General features: G+C 34.8%; 1 protein-coding gene and 2 pseudogenes across 2 annotated transcripts; all 3 read left to right on the plus strand.

The window, feature by feature from the left end:
• The first annotated feature begins 2,565 nt into the window (after window positions 1–2,565).
• Window positions 2,566–8,952, plus strand: LOC114397726 (annotated as a pseudogene). The gene is made up of 9 exons (XR_003663385.1): window positions 2,566–5,108; window positions 5,480–5,566; window positions 5,662–6,312; window positions 6,466–6,630; window positions 6,850–7,462; window positions 7,587–7,892; window positions 7,977–8,040; window positions 8,141–8,380; window positions 8,619–8,952. The product of XR_003663385.1 is annotated as an ABC transporter C family member 3-like (transcript).
• A 3,780-nt stretch (window positions 8,953–12,732) lies between these two features.
• Window positions 12,733–16,581, plus strand: LOC114396850 (annotated as a pseudogene).
• Window positions 16,582–16,583: 2 nt separating this feature from the next.
• On the plus strand, window positions 16,584–17,222 carry LOC114396851. The gene has a single exon (XM_028359038.1). The coding sequence runs from the start codon at window positions 16,584–16,586 to the stop codon at window positions 17,220–17,222; it is 639 nt and encodes a 212-aa protein (XP_028214839.1).
• The last annotated feature ends 2,437 nt before the right edge of the window (window positions 17,223–19,659 follow it).

The following is a 19,659-nucleotide window of genomic DNA, read 5'->3' on the forward strand; positions in this document are numbered from 1 at the left end:
TCAGAATAAGTTCAATATGTAAATCAATAATATATATATATATATATATATATATATATATATATATATATTCTTACATTAATTATTTAAAATAATTTAAAATATCATTTGATTATAATTTATTGTAAATTTCTCTCATATTAAAGCGTGTATAATTATTTTTCTCACGTGTATATATGAAAACTGAGAAATATATTATTCGCTTGTCGAGGGTCTTCACCTATAAAGGTCAAGCTCAAGCTCTATAAGAAGTCTTTTTAGATAAAAAGGCCCAGCTCAAACCATAAAAAAAGCTTGTTAAGCTTGACAAACCGGCTTGTTTAACTAATAATAATAATAATAATAATAATTTTATTTTATCAAATCTTATCTTATCCAGATTTTATTCTATCTAGATTTTATTTTATTCAAATTTTATTATATCTAGATTTTATTTCATCCCATCTTATCTTCTTATATTATCTAGATTTTATTTTATTTCATTTATGGGTTTGGACTTAAAATAGATTTGTAAACTTTGAGGCTGAGGATCTATATAATAGTACCAAGGTTTTAGTTTAGGGAGTTTTTTTCGGAGAAGAGAATAATTCTAGAATTTTAGAATTCTAGTTTTTATTATTGTTCATGCACACTGTTAACGTAAAATAAAATTCATTTTCTGCAAATCATCACTAATCCATACATTTTTTAATATTATGCTCTTTTTATTTTCTTTTGATATACTTTGTGTTTTAATGACTTGAATTCAATATGATTTTGTTTATCAATTATTTTTGGATTTGTACATTACTTATACGAAATTTTATAAATTTCTTTTTTTAGTTAGTATTTTACTAAGTTTTAAAATAATTAATTAATCAAAGATAAATTTAAGCAGACTTCTAAATAGACTTGTGGGCTAAGCCAGACTTTTATATAAGTCGAGCCGAGCCTTAAAAAAAAACCTATAACAGATAATGAGCCAAATTCAAGTCCGTATTCAACTCAAGCTGAGTTCAAACTTAGTAAAGTTTGACTTAACTTACCTTATTTTCACCCTAATGTTGATTGAATAATTCTCTGTTATCTTTCCAACGGGTGCTTTATTATAAAAATTTGATATATAAATGTCAATGTCATAACTCCAATGTTGTCTCTGCACGAAAAGGACGTTCATAAGCCGCCACTAATGAAAGAAAATCTTGCCTTAAACGGAACGGCGCTAGCTAGATGCGGATCCTCCCCATCCTCACTCCAGCTGTCCAGCACTCATGTAGACCTTGGATCAATTTTGTTTTTGTTTTTGTTTTTTTTTTTTTACATAATCGAAAATGTAATGTTAAAAATTAAATTAATCCAGTTGAACAAAGAAAAAGTAAGAGAAAAAGATATTAAAGTAAAGTAAACAAATCAATTAAATTATGTTTTAATTTTAATATACATTTTAAAAGTAATTCAATTGAATATTAAATTATGAGTCTATTTAAGAGGTTGATCTCTGTTAAATAAATTAAAGATTGAATTCATGACTTTATGATTAAGAGATAAAATTATTTATCATATGTAATCTCATTTTATTATTATATATCATTTGCTTTTGGGATGAGCATAATAGACAAGTTTTTCTTAATCGCATGATTGATCGAAGGATCTACAACAATGCTGGAGAGAGAATGGAGAGGCATAATTCAGGAGAGGATCCAGATAGGGTGATTAAACGCAACATATGAATAACCTTTAAGTATTTTTTTATTTTATAAAAATCAATAAATTTATTATATAATATAATTTTTTATTAGATAAATGTATAAAAAAAATCTTTACATCGGTTCATAAAACATTTCTCTCAACGATAAAAGTTTATAGATTCAAAAACATCTTTAATCTTTTATAAAAAAAATTCTTGTGATATATTATTATTTATTGTATCGATATTATTTTCTTCTCGGGTGTATATTGGGACAGAGTCTCAATTAATTTTTTGAAGAGTAATAAGTTTTGCACACTCATACGTTACAAACATACCGTTAAAATTTATATATTTAATAATTTTATATTTTTTTCTTATCACATCATATCATATATTATATATCATACATGTATTAAATTTTTCTTTTTTATTTCTATCTCTTTAACATTTTTTTTCTACCAAATTCGTGGTTCAGGTATTCATGAATTTTACAGATAAGTAATTTTTATATAAAAATTTGATTCATCATTTTTATAGTGAAATTCTTTCATTCCAATCATATTTTTCATTCATAAGATTTGAAAGTGAAATCTTACTTAAAAGAATCAAACTCAATACTATTTAAATAATAACGTGTTAATAGTTTGAACGAGAAAAAAAATAAAGAGAAAAAAAATTAGATAGAAACAAAAAAAAGTGAGTTGATTTGAAAGAGGAAAAACAAAAGATGAAGAAAAAAAAATTCAGTTAAATTTCCATTCTATTTCTCACTTTTTTTTTTTTTTTTTTTATCTCTTTCTTTTTTTCTCTTAATCCATACACCTTTGTTTTCATCATATTTTTCATATATTTAATCTATTTGATTGAAAGTGGAATTCACCATGATTGCATGTCTACGTTGAACACGCTATCTCCTACTTATCTATCACTCTCTCACACCGGCTCACTCGCTAGCCACTTCTTGTTAAAAGAACTCTCACTTTGCAGCAAAGTCAACAAGTCAACCATTGCTCATCATCGAGAAAAATGGACCCCAAGTGAAGCTTCTTGCTTGGTTTTGTTTCGTTTAAAGTAAGGTATATGATACCATGTTCTTACTCTTCTTCCACGATGCACTATGGAACTGATTTTCTCCTCCAATCCATTTTCTCACGAGGGGTATCTGCTTCGTTCCACCTAGTCTTTGTTAATTGTGCTTGCTTGTGTAATCGCTATTGAAGAAATTAAAGTGCAAGTGAACCATAGATAAAAGAGTGAAAAAATTAGATTCCATAATTCTGCTTTCTTGTACTAAAAGCATAGCCTGGTTTGTAGCTTAGTTATTTCTGTGTTCAACCTTGTGTTGGGCTTACTAAGTTACTTTTACTTGTCTAAACATGATGGCTTACAGGAGCATATCACAGTTTCTGATTTGGCTCTAAAAACAGTTGTTTGGGGTGCTATTTGTGCTTATTTACATTCTAGGAACTCTGAGGCACAGGACCCGAGTTTCCCATGTTTGTTGAGAATTTGGTGCTGGCCCTAAGCATTTGTTTCTTGTTCTTGCCTTGTTATTGACTTTGTAGTCTATGGAAAGAATGTTTTTTTGCCAATTACAAACCTTGTTTCTGACATAGGTTCCTCTATTTCGGGTTTAATTCTGTGTTATGTTGGATGTTCTCCTAAAAATATGGCTAAGCTTGCTTCTCTTGAAGAGCCCCTTTTGAATGGTGACTCTAAAGTACAGAACAATTCTGATCCCAGTAAGACTAAAGGAAATAACTATTCAATTGCTGGAGTTTTCAGCATTCTTACTTTCTCATGGATCAGTCCAATAATAACCCTAGGCAATGAGAAGACATTAGAGCATGAGGACCTCCCACTTCTTGCTACTGATGACAGTGCCTATGGGGTTTTTCCAACTTTTAGAAACAAACTAGAGTCAGAGTGCGGTAGTGTTAGGAATGTGACCACTCTTAAACTCGTGAAGGTGTTATTCTTGTCAACATGGCAAGGAATTCTTTTGTCAGGTTTATTTGCATTACTGTACACGTGTGCTTCTTATGTTGGACCCTTTCTTATTGAAATCTTTGTTCAATACCTCAATGGGGAACAAAAGTTTAAAAATGAAGGCTATGTTTTGGCTATGGCATTTGTTGCTGCAAAGCTTGTGGAATGTCTTTCACAGAGGCACTGGATGTTTAGGTTCCAGCAAGTTGGGGTTAGGATGCAATCAAAGTTGGTCGCAATGATCTATGCTAAAGGTTTGACTCTTTCATGTCAATCAAAGGAGGTTCGCAGCACTGGGGAAATCATCAACTTAATGACTGTTGATGCAGAAAGGATTGGTGAATTTTGTTGGTACATGCATGATCCATGGATGTGTGTTTTGCAAGTTGCTTTGGCTTTGTTAATTCTATATAGAAGTGTAGGGGTTGCTTCAATAGCTGCTCTTGCTGCCACTGTAATTGTGATGTTGCTAAACTTTCCCGTGTCATCATTGCAAGAAAAGTTCCAAGGCAAGGTAATGGAGTTCAAAGATAAAAGAATGAAGGCTACGTCTGAGATTCTGAAGAATATCAGGATTCTAAAACTGCAAGCGTGGGAGATGAAGTTCTTGTCAAAGATTATTCAGCTTAGGAAGACTGAGGAGATATGGCTAAAGAAATTTCTAGCTAGTACAGCAATTATTAAATTTCTCTTCCATAACGCCCCAACTTTTATTGCTGTGGTTACATTTGGTGCTTGTGCTCTTATTGGAATCCCACTTGAATCTGGGAAGGTCTTATCTGCACTTGCAACATTCAGAATTCTTCAAATGCCCATTTACGGTCTTCCTGACACAATTTCAATGATTGCACAAACTAAAGTTTCCCTTGAAAGGATTGCATCATTTCTTCGTCTAGAAGAGTTGCAGACTGATGTAGTAGAAAAGCTTCCATGGGGTAGTTCTGATAAGGCTATTGAATTAGTAGATGGATATTTCTCTTGGGATTTATCTTCCCCTAATACAACACTGAAAAACATAAATCTCACAATTTTTCATGGTATGAGGGTTGCTGTATGTGGTACTGTTGGGTCAGGCAAGTCTAGCTTACTTTCTTGTATAATAGGGGAAGTACCAAAGATATCGGGAACGCTGAAGATATGTGGAACCAAGGCTTATGTTTCTCAATCGCCATGGATACAGGGTGGCAAGATAGAAGATAACATATTATTTGGTAAAGAGATGGACAGGGGAAAGTATAAGAAGGTGCTAGAAGCATGTTCCTTGACAAAAGACCTTGAGATTCTACCATTTGGTGATCAGACTATTATTGGAGAGAAGGGAATCAATTTGAGTGGTGGACAGAAGCAAAGAGTGCAAATAGCCCGTGCTCTATACCAGGATGCTGATGTATATCTGTTTGATGATCCCTTCAGTGCTGTGGATGCCCATACAGGATCCCATCTCTTTAAGGTACTATTTTTCTAAAGTACTGTTTTCAGTGCAATCTAGTCTTTTTCTTTTGATGGAAATTTGAGACTTCCAAACAAGTTTGTTCAGTTCAATGCATACTTAGATGTATTTCAAATTGACTGAGTGAGTTTTGAATTCTCCAAAGTTGAGTATAAAAATTAAAACTAAATCATTGTTTACTATGTTAATTGGAGCTTTATGTAACTGATCTCTATAAATACAAACAGCATATTGTGTACTCAGCTAGGGCTTTGTTGTTGTTCTTGTTGTTGGATATAGTTATATACTTCAAATATAACTACCCTGGTTTTGTTATGCATTTGATGGAGAGGCTGATATGAGTGTTATCTGATTATGCTACACTGTTTCAGGAGTGCTTGCTTGGTCTTTTAAAATCAAAAACTGTGATATACATTACTCATCAAGTAGAATTCTTACCTGATGCTGATCTAATATTGGTAAGTGATTCAAGAATTTCATGGTCAAGAATTCAAACAACAGCATTTCGTCAATTTACTATTCTCTTAGTATTTTTATCTTGCTTAAAATATAGGTCATGAGAGAAGGAAGCATAACTCAATCAGGAAAATACAATGACATTCTCAAGACAGGCACTGATTTAATGGAACTTGTAGGTGCACACAGAGAAGCTTTGTCTTCAATTAAGTCCTTAGAGAGAAAGCCAACATTTAAAATATCAAGTACATCCGAGGAGGACCCAAATTCATTAAGTGATTTTGAACTTGAGAAAAATGTGGAAAACACAAATGATCAAACTGATAAGTCAAATGACACAGTTGAGCCCCAAGGACAACTTGTTCAAGAAGAAGAACGAGAAAAGGGTAGAGTTGGGTTTAAAGTATACTGGAAATACATCACAACAGCTTATGGAGGTACTCTTGTACCCTTCATATTACTTTCACAGACACTCACCATCAGTTTTCAGATTGCAAGCAATTATTGGATGACTGTGGCAACACCTGTTTCAGCAACTGCAGAACCTGATATTAGAAGCTTTACACTTATGGTTGTCTATGTTGCTTTGGCAGTTGGAAGTTCCATTTTCACCTTTGCCAGAGCATTTCTTGCTGCGATAGCTGGATACAAAACAGCCACTGTGCTCTTCAATAAAATGCATTTGAGTGTTTTTCGAGCACCAATATCATTTTTTGATGCCACCCCCAGTGGTCGAATCCTTAATAGAGTATGTCATAATAAATTGATAATTCTTCATTTGTTTAATTTGAAGAGAAAATTAGTGCATTGTTTTTGAAAGTTTGGTTTCTCTATTTTTTTTCCCAAATAACTATGTTGAATGTAATTGTTGTCTAAATCTTAGTTTTGCTTTTTCTTGCAGGCTTCAACAGACCAAAGCACACTGGATATGTACATTGCAGATATATTATGGGCAGTTACCCTCAATCTGGTTACTCTCTTCGGAAATATTTTTGTGATGTCTCAAGCTGCATGGCAGGTGTTTATAGTATTGATTCCAGTCATGGCAGCATGCATATGGTACCAGGTAGTTTTATGGATAATGTCTAACATATATTATTTGAAAACACTAACAGCAGATGTCACCAAATGTTTTTTCCTCATTGATTAGATCTTTACAATGCACTTAAATTTATCACATCTCTCAAAAGTTGAGAGGAAGTAAAAATAAAAATATTAATTTGAATGATATTATTGTGCAAACAATACCATTATATGTGCTAACAGAGTGATTCAATAAATGCAGCGATACTATTCTGCATCAGCAAGAGAATTGGCACGATTAGTTGGTACATGCCAAGCTCCAGTTATACAACATTTTTCGGAAACTATCTCTGGATCAACAACCATAAGAAGTTTTGAGCAAGAATCAAGATTTATTGACATAAATATGAAAATGATAGACAGATATTCCCAACCCAAATTATACAGTGCTACTGCAATCGAATGGCTGAATTTCAGATTGGATATTTTATCTACTCTCACATTTGCCTGCTGTTTGGTTTTCTTGATATCTTTTCCAAGTTCAATGACTGCTCCTGGTGAGTACTTCAAAAGACATAAACTCACTAGTCATACTTTATTCCTTATGACATTAAACACAAAACTTTATTCATTTTTCATTTCAATTTTGTATTATTCAAGGAATTGCGGGATTGGCTGTGACATATGGACTTAATCTAAATGCTGTACAAACTAAAGTAATCTGGTTTTCTTGCAATTTGGAGAACAAAATTATATCTGTTGAAAGAATGCTCCAATACACATCCCTCCCAAGTGAAGCTCCTCTTGTAATAAAAGATAACCAACCAGATTATTCTTGGCCATCATTTGGAGAAGTTCATATCCGGGATTTACAGGTACATTTCAAAGATTATTCATTTGTTAAATTCTGAATTGAAGGTTACAGTGACTTTTTCTTGGTTACAAGTTTATCCTTGTTTTATATTGTATATACCCTTAATGAGGAAGTGTGCGATGCAGGTTCAATATGCTCCTCACTTGCCTATTGTTTTACGAGGTCTTACTTGCACTTTTACTGCTGGAGCAAAAACTGGTATTGTGGGAAGAACAGGAAGTGGAAAATCAACTCTTGTGCAAACACTTTTCCGACTTATTGAACCTGTTGCTGGACAAATATTGATAGATAGCATTAACATCTCTTTCATTGGAATTCATGATTTGCGGTCCCGACTGAGCATTATTCCTCAAGATCCAACAATGTTTGAAGGGACAATAAGAACCAACCTGGATCCACTGGAAGAGTACACAGATGAACAGATTTGGGAGGTAATTTGGTTTTGTTTAACACTATGAAGAACTTGTCTTTTTAGTTCTAGTTATACATACTAATTTCTTGTAGAGGATTTCCAGGCTCTATATATGTGCCAACTTGGAGATGAAGTAAGGAAAAAAGAAGGGAAGCTTGACTCCGTAGGTGTGACTTCTCAAAACATTGAACACTGATGCAGCATGCTTTACAATCATATATCTAAATGTAGTAAGAATGTGTTACTTATCATTTTGAGTTTTTGCAGTTACAGAGAATGGAGAAAATTGGAGTATGGGCCAAAGGCAATTGGTCTGCCTCGGCCGTGTTCTACTTAAGAAAAGCAAGATCTTGGTGCTTGATGAAGCTACTGCATCAGTTGATACAGCCACAGATAATATTATTCAGCAAACAGTTAAGCAACATTTTTCCGAATGCACAGTCATTACCATTGCTCATAGGATAACTTCAATCCTTGATAGTGACATGGTTTTGTTTTTAAATCAAGGTAGGCATCACTTTGTCTCTTTCTTCTTGCAAGTTTTGTCTTATTTTAAATAAATAATCACATTTTTCAGTTAGCTTCCCGAGAAAGCTTTTAAAGAAAAAATGATTACTTCTCCCAGTCCCGAGATAATTAAATCCAATGCAACATCACTTATTTTCTTTCTTTCTTTGTCGCTATTTTTTTCTTCTTTTTTTCATCATAAATGTGAATATGGTTTCTCTTCATATTGATCCTGCAGGGTTGATTGAGGAATATGATTCACCAAAGAAACTGCTTAAGAACAAGTCTTCATCTCTAGCTCAACTAGTTGAAGAATACACAAGGAGGTCAAATTCTGGTTTTGGAAATTAAATTGAAAATGAATTAGTATTAACCTCGAACCAGACATGTCTATATATATATATATATATATATATATATATGGTCACCATTACACTTCATGTAGTGTTCTACCTTACTGGACTATGGTAGAGATTTTACTCACTCTGCTTCACATCTGAGACTTGTACGAGACTCACTACACTTTACATCTTACTCATGCTCAAATAAATTATGCAAACTTTGAACTGTGATGATTTTATCTTAAATATATGTTTTCATTTTTTTTGAAAAAAAACTCTTGAAACAAAAAAAATAAAGTTTTAAACTATTATTTCAAATTACTCAGAATTTGTTTCCTTTCGTTTATTTGGGTAGCAAATAAAAATCTATATATATACTTGTTTTTTATTTTTAGCTTAAATATGTTTTTGATTCCTGATATATATTCGACTTTTGTGTATGATTCCTAGTAAATTTTTCCTTTGCATCTGCTCCTCGATATTTGAAAAGTTTTGTTTTAGATTCCTAACTCAGTTAAGTGATGACGTGTCCCTTAAATATTTGATAACGTGATTTGTGACAAATGAACAACTGCGGGTATTTGTTTCAAAATCAAATTTAAATTTTCTAGCAGTTAAAAATTGCTGGAATAAGTAAAAAAATAAAAGCTTAAATTTGTTTTTGGTCCTTGATATATTCATTTTTGGCATCTGGTCCATAATAAATTTTTCTTTCGAATCGGGTGCGTAATATTTTAAAAGTTTTGTTTGAGGGCTTTGCCGTTAATTGGGATCCATTAATTGCTTACATGATCGTTAACCAAATACGTTGACATGTAACTTGTGGTGTCATGTGTACTTGTTGCTTGAGTGCTCGTACAAAAAAAATCTCACTTGGGCAATGAGTACATGTGGCACCACACATTGCAAGCCAATGTGTTTGGTTAATGGCCACATAAGCATTTAAAGGATCTTGTCTTGACTAATGATAGAGACTTCGGACAAAACTTTTAAAATATTAAGGACTTGATTCAAAGGAAAAATTTATTAGGAATCAAATGTCAAAAACAAGTATACCAGGAACTAAAAACATATTTAAGCCAAAAATAAACAAACTTTCTTAATCATTTCATCAAACACCTCTCATTTGAATGAACAACAGGTGCCAAGAGCAAAAAGGATTTGAAAATAGAATCCCTTGGATCATAGATTCCAGGCCCAAAGTTGGTGTAGATTGGGTGAGGCAAGGGAAGCAAGCAAGGATGATGAGTATAGTATGACTAATCAGATTAAGAGTGTATAGTGATTTTCCTGGATCTTGATTCTTTCATTATTCATAGATTATCAAGTGAGGGAGAGAGAGAGAATGGTTCGGAAAGTATTAGAGTGTTGCATTGATAGCTTGTTGATGGGGATGGTGGCGTGCTATTGCAATCTATTCTATGCCAACAAGCCTGAACTCGTCGCACATAGAATCAAGGCCATTGGAACCACGAGGTGCATTTGAGTGTTGTAACAGCCGTAGCTTTTAATAAGTAAATAATAAATTAATAAATAAATAAATAAGTATAAAAAAATAATTAGGTCATAAATTCCCACTATATAAGCCAAATGTTAACCTATAGCAGCTTTTAGAAAATACATTATGTTCCTTTCTTCTTTTCTGACGCACAAGAACCCTAACAGAGCAACCAGAGGAGGAGCTCTAGAGAGCACCAGAGACGCCACAATTGCTAACGAAGAACATTTAAGCGACTACATCGAGGTAAAGGATGAGTTACTCACGCTTGGGGATTAGAATGAACATGTGTAGGGATCCTTAGAGGATCAATTTTTAGGTTATTTTGGGATGTTTATGAAGTTTAATTATGTTTTCATGTTTAACCGCGGATTGAGTGTGTTGATGAACCAATTGGTGTTCTGTTGGGAGTTTGTTGTAGAATTGATGTGTTTCTGTGTTAGGTGTGTACCTTAGGAATTAGAATTCTTTATAATTAGCATAAAAATTGTGTGGTGGTGATTTTGTTTATACCAGATATGTTGGCCTTTTAATCTTGTTTTTTTTTTCACACCGCAGTGTATACGTGTACATATATATTGATACTTTTTTTTACAAACTTTATATTTTATTTCATGTGGGTGATTTTTCGTCAAGAAATTCATATGTGTAGGGATTGTTGGATAATTGAATTGGCTAAAATCATTTAAAGAAATTAATTAAAGCTGTATTTACATTGTAATTAGACATTTTCTTGATGTTGGTAACTTAGTTGAAATATGTTTAGAATATAGGTATACATGTTCATATAAATCAATATGAGTATATATTTTATTGTTATATATAATTTGTATTTACTAAATGATATGCTTGATATTATTGTGATTATTTTATATTAATATATACTTAATACATTATATATATATATATATATATATATATATATATATATATATATTGAATATAATATATTTATATATATGTTTCACGTGTATTTTTACAGTTATTTGTTTATAAGTTTTGAAGTTAAATATTGTATGTTATTAGTATTATGATACATTGTTATTTAATTGTTGAGTATATTTTCTAATTAGTTAAAGTGTGAAATGTTAAACTGTAGACATGAAGTATGGTTGTGAATGAGTGTGATTGATATTTGTAGTGATATTACTTGTCTTGTGAGTTATGAGTTATACAGTAACCTGACTAGTGCTTACCTTGAGAGAACTTTTATGCGCAGGGTTAAAGGAAATTGTAGGATTCCTAGCTAGGATCCTGAAGGGTTAAACTGTAACGCAATTTGTTAAATATGTTTGAAATATAAGAGTGAGGTTGTTGGTATTATATAACTCATAAACAGTGTCTGTGTGCGAAAAAAAAATATTTTAGGGGTTGGACCTGAATCAGGAAGGTGAAGTCCAAACGGATTCTTCGGAGTCTAGACCTTGGGGGTAAAGATACTCGATTTGAGTGTTCCTTTAAGCCCATGTTAATCCCATGTGGTTGGGGCATTCTCGCAAAATAGAGTAACCCTGACTGGTCACCTTATGATCTTACTTAGTGAGAGTGACCGAGTATACCCATTGTGTGGTGTGTCTTGTCATGTACTCCTAAGTGCCCCAGCGTAATTTTTTACTGACATGGTACCACATTGCATATAGGCTTGAGTCTTAGTATAATTGTTGCATAACGCTTGCGTTTGAAATTTCATTGAGTTAACAATTGTGGTTGATGTTATTTTATGGAGTGTGTGAACTTGAATGGGTGAATGTGTGCCATGTTGTGCGGTAATGTTATTTATATAAATTCAGCTTTAAGTATTATATGTTTCACATGCTCTAATGTTTTATTATATACGAATGTGATAACTTACTCCCGGTGTGTGTTTGTGTTTGGGCTGATTTCCACTTTGTTTCAGGTGAGCCTTCATATGATGAGTCACATGCTAGAGATGGAGAGACTTAGTCTGTGATAGGGATGTGCTCTGATAAGTGTGACATTGGGGCATATGATTTTACTTCGCATATTATGACTTTCGCATGTTATGATTTACTGAATGATATAATTGCATTATATTTTTCTATTTTAGTTTTTTATTATTATTTATTTAGAGTGGACGACCTTGTTTTGAGTCGGGATAATTTTATCTTTTATTCAAAAAAAAATTCTATTATGTTTTCACTAAGTGGATGTGAACCTTTTATCCTTTTGAATTGATTTAAATTAAATGTGTTAAAAAAATTATTATTAATTAATTTTGCATTTTTTTCTTCTTTTATTATTATGTGTTTATAAACTTTTAAATAAATTTTGTATGATATATTTAGTTAATTATTTATAATTGTGCGGGTAGAGGGTGTCACATTTAGTGGTATCAGAGCAGGTCGGACCTTTCGGCTATGTGTGTTATGAGCTTTCTGTGTTTCCTTGTGTACTTTGATGTGTTGTGTTTGTTTTGTTTGATTAGAGGTGTACTCTACTGTGTTGGTATATATTTTTTTCAAAGTTTTGTTTTTTGCGTGACATAGGAAGTAATGGCTGCGAGAAATGAGCGAGAACGACTTCTTACCGAGGTAAAAAGCTTTTTTTTTAGTAGTGCCTTGAACAACTTGGCACAAGTTATGGCCAATCAGGGAGGCGGTGGAGGAGCAACTATGTACCATGGGTTAGATCGCTTTCAGAGGAACAACCCACCTACTTTCAAAGGGGGTTATGATCCTGAGGGTGCTGAGGCTTGGCTGAAGGAGATTGAGAAGATCTTCCGGGTGATGGAGTGTCAGGACCATCAGAAGGTGTTGTTTGCTACTCACATGCTAGCAGATGAGGCGGAGTATTGGTGGGAGAACACTCGCCCACGTCTCGAGGGAGCAGGTGGTGTTGTTGTCCAATGGGAGACTTTCAGACAAACTTTTCTGGAGAAGTATTTTCCAGAAGATGTGAAGAATAGGAAGGAGATGGAGTTTCTCGAGCTGAAACAGGAAAGTATGATGGTGGCAGAGTATGCGGAGAGGTTTGAGAACCTTGTAAGGTATTTTCCTCATTATCAGGGGGAAGCTGGGGAGAGGTCCAAATGCGTGAAATTTGTCAATGGCCTTCGACCAGAAGTAAAGATGATGGTAAATTATCACGGTATTCACAACTTTGCACAATTGACCAACATGTGTAGAATCTTTGATGAAGATCAGCGGGAGAAGGATGCTTTTTACAGGAATGCCAATGCTAGTCGTGGAAAAGAGAAGAAGCCTGTGACTCACAATCGTGCTAAGCCATATTCTGCCCCTTCCGGGAAATATGGAAACCATTCTGGAGGACAGAGGACCAGTGGAGGACTTCAACCAGTTGGTGGGAGTTCTCAGCCAATTAACAGGGTGTCTCAGTTTGCGGGTAGAGGTAGTGGTGGTAGTGGTGCTCCTGCTATTGTTACTACACCACTCAGGTGTGGGAAGTGTGGTCGGCTTGGGCATATTGCTCGTAAGTGCACAGATAGAGAGGTGACTTGCTTTAACTGCCAAGGTAAGGGCCACCTCAGTACCAGTTGCCCATATCCGAGGAGGGAGAAGAGGAGTGGAAGTCTGAATAACCAAAGTGGACGACCAAGGACCACAGGGAGAGTGTTTGCTCTTAGTGGTGCTGATGCTGCACAGTCTGATGAACTCATCCAAGATATGTGTTTCATAAGTCAAGTTCCCTTGGTTGTATTGTATGATTCAGGTGTGACCTATTCATTTATTTCTCGTGTCTGTGTTGAAAAACTTGCCTTGCCTGTGTCTTCCTTGAAATTTGACTTGATTGTGAATACACCTACTAGTGGGTCTGTTTTAACTTCTGATGTGTGCTTGCAATGTCCTGTCTTAATTTCTGATAGACAGTTTCAAATTGATTTAGTTGTTTTACCTTTGAGTCAAATTGATGTTATTCTTGGTATGGACTGGTTATCTTCCAATCATGTCTTATTAAATTGTTTTGAGAAATCTGTTGTCTTTCCTGAGTCTGGTGTGAGTGAAGGTGATATGTTTTTGTCTGCTAACCAAGTTGAGGCATCTTTGAGGGAGGATGCACGAGTATACATGATCTTAGCTAGTATGAGTGCCGAGACTACAAACCCTGTGAGTGATATACCAATGGTGAGAGAGTTTCCAGAGGTGTTTGAGGAGGTGTCAGGATTACCACCAGAGAGAGAGGTCGAGTTCTCTATAGACCTAGTGCCCAGTACTGGACCCATATCCATAGCACCTTATAGGATGTCCCGTGTGGAGTTGAGTGAGCTTAAGAAATAGTTAGAGGAACTCTTAGAGAAACAGTTTGTGAGGCCTAGTGTGTCACCCTGGGGAGCACCAGTGTTGTTAGTTAAGAAGAAAAATGGAACTATGAGGCTATGTGTTGATTATTGTCAGTTGAATAAGGTAACGATTAAGAATAGGTACCCTTTGCCTAGGATAGATGACCTGATGGACCAATTAGTAGGGGCTTGTGTGTTCAGTAAGATAGATCTTAGGTCAGGTTACCACTAGATTAGAGTAAAGCCTGAAGATGTTCCGAAGACTGCCTTTAGGACCCGTTACGGTCATTATGAGTACTTGGTTATGCCTTTTGGTGTGACCAACGCCCCTAGTGTGTTCATGGATTATATGAATAGGATCTTTCACCCCTACCTAGATAGTTTTGTAGTGGTCTTCATAGATGATATCTTGGTATATTCTAAGACTAGAGAGGAACATGAGGAGCATCTGAGAGTTGTGTTGCAAACTCTCAAAGACAATGGACTGTATGCTAAGTTGTCCAAGTGTGATTTTTGGCTAGAGGAGGTGAGCTTCTTAGGGCACGTTATATCTAAGGGAGGGATAGCAGTAGATCATTCCAAGGTAGAGGCGGTGATGAGTTGGGAGAGTCCTAAGTCAGTGTTTGAGATTAGGAGCTTTCTTGGCTTAGCAGGATACTACCGCAGATTCATAATGGGTTTTTCTAAGCTAGCCTTACCTTTGACTAAGCTTACTCGTAAGGGTCAAGTTTTTGTGTGGGATGCCCAATGTGAGAGTAGTTTTCGTACCCTTAAGGAAAGGTTGACCACTACACCAATTTTAGTGTTACCTAACCCGAGTGAACCTTTTGTGGTGTACTGTGATGCGTCCAAGATGGGTTTGGGTGGAATGCTTATGCAACGGGGACAGGTAGTGGCCTATGCTTCTCGACAACTTAAAATACATGAAAGGAATTATCCCACACACGATCTTGAGTTAGCGGCCGTAGTTTTTGCTCTTAAGCTTTGGAGGCATTACCTTTATGGATCTAAATTTGAGGTGTTTAGTGACCATAAGAGCCTTAGATATTTGTTTGATAAAAAAGAGCTTAACATGAGGCAGAGGAGATGGTTAGAGTTCCTTAAGGATTACTATTTTGAGCTTAGCTATCACCTAGGTAAAGCCAATGTAGTAGCTGATGCCTTAAGTAGGAAATCCCTTCAAATGTCTGCTTTGATGGTTAGAGAGTTGGACCTCTTAGAGCAGTTTAGAGATATGAGTTTGGCATGTGAGATCACCTCTAGTAGCATTAAGTTGGGTATGTTGAGAGTCACCAGCGAACTCTTGAGTGAGATCCGTGAGGGTCAGAAGTCTGACCCATTCTTGTCAGGCCAGTTAAAGTCCATAGTCGTAGGGAGAGAGAGTAGTTTTAGAGTGGGAAATGATGGAGTCTTGAGGTTTCTAGATAGGGTGTGTGTTCCTAGTGTACCCAAGCTTAGGAGAGCGATCTTGGAAGAGGGCCATAGAAGTAGTCTGAGTATCCACCCGGGAGCGACTAAGATGTACCAGGACCTTAGGCAAATGTTTTGGTGGCTGGGTATGAAGAAAGAAGTTAATGAGTTTGTCCTTGCATGCCTAGTGTGTCAGAAAGCTAAGATAGAACACCAAAAGCCTTCAGGGAAGTTGCAACCTTTAGAGATACCTGAGTGGAAGTGGGATAACATCTCCATGGATTTTGTGGTGGGGTTACCTAGGACCCCCAAAGGTTTAGATTCCATTTGAGTTATTGTAGACAGGTTGACCAAATCTGCTCACTTCATCCCAATAAACATCAGATATTCTTTAGAGAGGTTGACTAGCTTGTACGTCAGTGAGATAGTTAGACTACACAATGTTCCTTCTAGCATAGTCTTTGATAGAGATCCCATATTTACCTCTAGATTTTGGGAGAGTCTTCATAAATCCTTGGGGACCAAGCTTAGGTTGAGTTCTGCTTACCACCCACAGACTGACGGTCAAACTGAGCGCACCATCCAATCCTTAGAGGACCTCTTGAGAGCCTGTGTGTTAGAGCAGAGGGGTAATTGGGATAGTTTATTACCCTTGATAGAGTTTACATACAACAATAGTTTCACTCCAATATAGGTATGGCGCCTTACGAGGCATTGTATGGTAGAAGATGTAGAACACCTTTATGTTGGGTAGATTCCAGTGAGAGCATTGCCTTAGGACCTGAGGTAGTTCAGCAGACCACTGAAAAGGTCAAGTTGATCCAAGAAAGGATGAGAGCAGCCCAAAGTAGACAGAAGAGCTACTATGATAAGAGAAGAAAAGATCTTGAATTTGCTATAGATGATCATGTATTTCTGAGAGTCACTCCGTGGACTGGGGTTGGTAGGGCGTTGAAGTCCCGTAAGCTCACACCTAGATTCATTGGTCCCTTTGAAATCCTAAAGCGTGTCAGCCCAGTTGCGTATCAGGTGGCTTTGCCACCATCTTTCTCAAATCTCCACAGTGTCTTCCATATCTCTCAGCTCAGAAAATATGTCCATGATTCGTCGCACGTGATTGAATTGGACAATGTCCAAGTGAAAGAGAACTTGACATATGAAACACAACCACTAAGGATCGACGATCGTATGGTTAAGCAGCTAAGGGAAAAAGAGATTCCCTTGGTCAAAGTAGTATGGGGAAGTGCTTCGGGCGAGGATGCCACCTGGGAACTAGAGGGTAAGATGCGTGATGCATATCCTACCTTATTCGATACCGGTAAGTTTCAGGGGTGAAACTTTTTTTTAAGGGGGATGGAATTGTAATAGCCGAAACTTTTAATAAGTAAATAAGAAATTAATAAATAAATAAATAAGTAAAAAAAATAATTAGGTTATAAATTCCCATTATATAAGCCAAATGTTAACCTAGAGCAGCTTTCAGAAAACACATTTTGTTCCTTTCTTCTTTTCTGACGCACAAGAACCCTAACAGAGCAACCAGAGGAGGAGCTCTAGAGAGCACCAGAGACGCCACAATTCCTAACGGAGAACATTTAAGCGACTACATCAAGGTAAGGGATGAGTTACTCACGCTTGGAGATTAGAATGAACATGTGTAGGGATCCTTAGAGGATCAATTTTTGGGTTATTTTGGGATGTTTATGAAGTTTAATTATGTTTAAATGTTTAATCGCGGATTGAGTATGTTGATGAACCAATTGGTGTTCTATTGGGAGTTTGTTGTAGAATTGATGTGTTCCTGAGTTAGGTGTGTACCTTAGGAATTAGAATTCTTTATAATTAGCATAAAAATTTTGCGGTGGTGATTTTGTTTTACCAGATATGTTGGCCTTTCAATCTTGTTTTTTATTTTTATTTTTTTTTCACACCGCAGTGTATACGCGTACATATATATTGATACTTTTTTTTTACAAACTTTATATTTTATTTCACGTGGGTGATTTTTCATCATGAAATTCATATGTGTAGGGATTGTTGGATAATTGAATTGGCTAAAATCATTTAAAGAAATTAACTAAAGTTGTATTCACATTGTAATTAGACATTTTCTTGATGTTGGTAACTTAGTTGAAATATGTTTAGAATATAGGTATACATGTTCATATAAATCAATATGAGTATATATTTTATTGTTATATATAATTTGTATTTACTAAATGATATGTTTGATGTTATTGTGATTATTTTATATTAATATATACTTGATACATTATATATATATATATATATATATATATATATATATTTGTTTTGAATATAATATATTTATATATATGTTTCACGTGTATTTTTACAGTTATTTGTTTATAAGTCTTGAAGTTAAATATTGTATGTTATTAGTATTATGATACATTGTTATTTAATTGTTGAGTATATTTTCTAATTAGTTAAAGTGTGAAATGTTAAATTGTAGACATGAAGTATGGTTGTGAATGAGTGTGTGATTGATATTTGTAGTGATATTACTTGTCTTGTGAGTTATGAGTTATACAGTAACCCGGCCAGTGTTTACCTTGAGAGAAATTTTATGCGCAATGTTAAAGGAAATTGTTGGATTCCTAGCTAGGATCCTGAAGGGTTAAACTGTAGCGCAATTTGTTAAATATGTTTGAAATATAAGAGTGAGGTTGTGGGTATTATATAACTCATAAACAGTGTCTGCGTGCAAAAAAAAAATATTTTAGGGGTTGGACTTGAATCAGGAAGGTGAGGTCCAAACGGATTCTTCGGAGTCTAGGCCTTGGGGGTAAAGATACTCGGTTTGAGTGTTCCTTTAAGCCCATGTTAATCCTATTTGGTTGGGGCATTCTCGCAAAATAGAGTAACCCTGACTGGTCACCTTATGATCTTACTTAGTGAGAGTGACCGAGTATACCCATTGTGTGGTGTGTCTTGTCATCTACTCCTAAGCGCCCCATTGTTATTTTTCACTGACATGGTACCACATTGCATATAGGCTTGAGTCTTAGTATAATTGTTGCATAACGCTTGTGTTTGGAATTTCATTGAGTTAACAATTGTGGTTGATGTTATTTTATGGAGTGTGTGAACTTGAATGAGTGTGAATAATGTGTGCGATGTTGTGCGGTAATGTTATCTATATAAATTCAGCTTTAAGTATTATATGTTTCACATGCTCTAATGTTTTATTATATACGAATGTGATAACTTACTCCCAGTGTGTGTTTGTGTTTCGGTTGATTGCCACTTTGTTTCAGGTGAGCCTTCATATGATGAGTCACATGCTAGAGATGGAGAGACTTAGTCTATGATAGGGATATGCTCTGATAAGTGTGACATTGGGGCATAGGATTTTACTTCGCATATTATGACTTTCGCATGTTATGATTTACTGAATGATATAATTGCATTATATTTTTCTATTTTAGTTTTTTTTTATTTATTTAGAGTGGATGACCTTGTTTTGAGCCGGGATAATTTTATCTTTTATTCAAAAAAAAATTATATTATGTTTTCACTAAGTGGATGTGAACCTTTTATTCTTTTGAATTGATTTAAATTAAATGTGTTAAAAAAATTATTATTAATTAATTTTGCATTTTTTTTCTTCTTTTATTATTATGTGTTTATAAACTTTTAAATAAATTTTGTATGATTTATTTAGTTAATTATTTATAATTGTGCGGGTAGAGGATTTACAGATAGTTCTTTAGGAGAAAAATTATTTTTAAAACTACCGGGTAAGTTA

Source organism: Glycine soja, chromosome 18, assembly GCF_004193775.1.
Source record: "Glycine soja cultivar W05 chromosome 18, ASM419377v2, whole genome shotgun sequence".
Classification (NCBI taxonomy): Eukaryota; Viridiplantae; Streptophyta; class Magnoliopsida; order Fabales; family Fabaceae; genus Glycine; species Glycine soja.

What these genes read in the sequence shown, in the direction of transcription:
- LOC114396851 (XM_028359038.1), top strand. Translation starts at nt 16,584, where the DNA reads ATGGCGCCTTACGAGGCATTGTATGGTAGAAGATGTAGAACACCTTTA.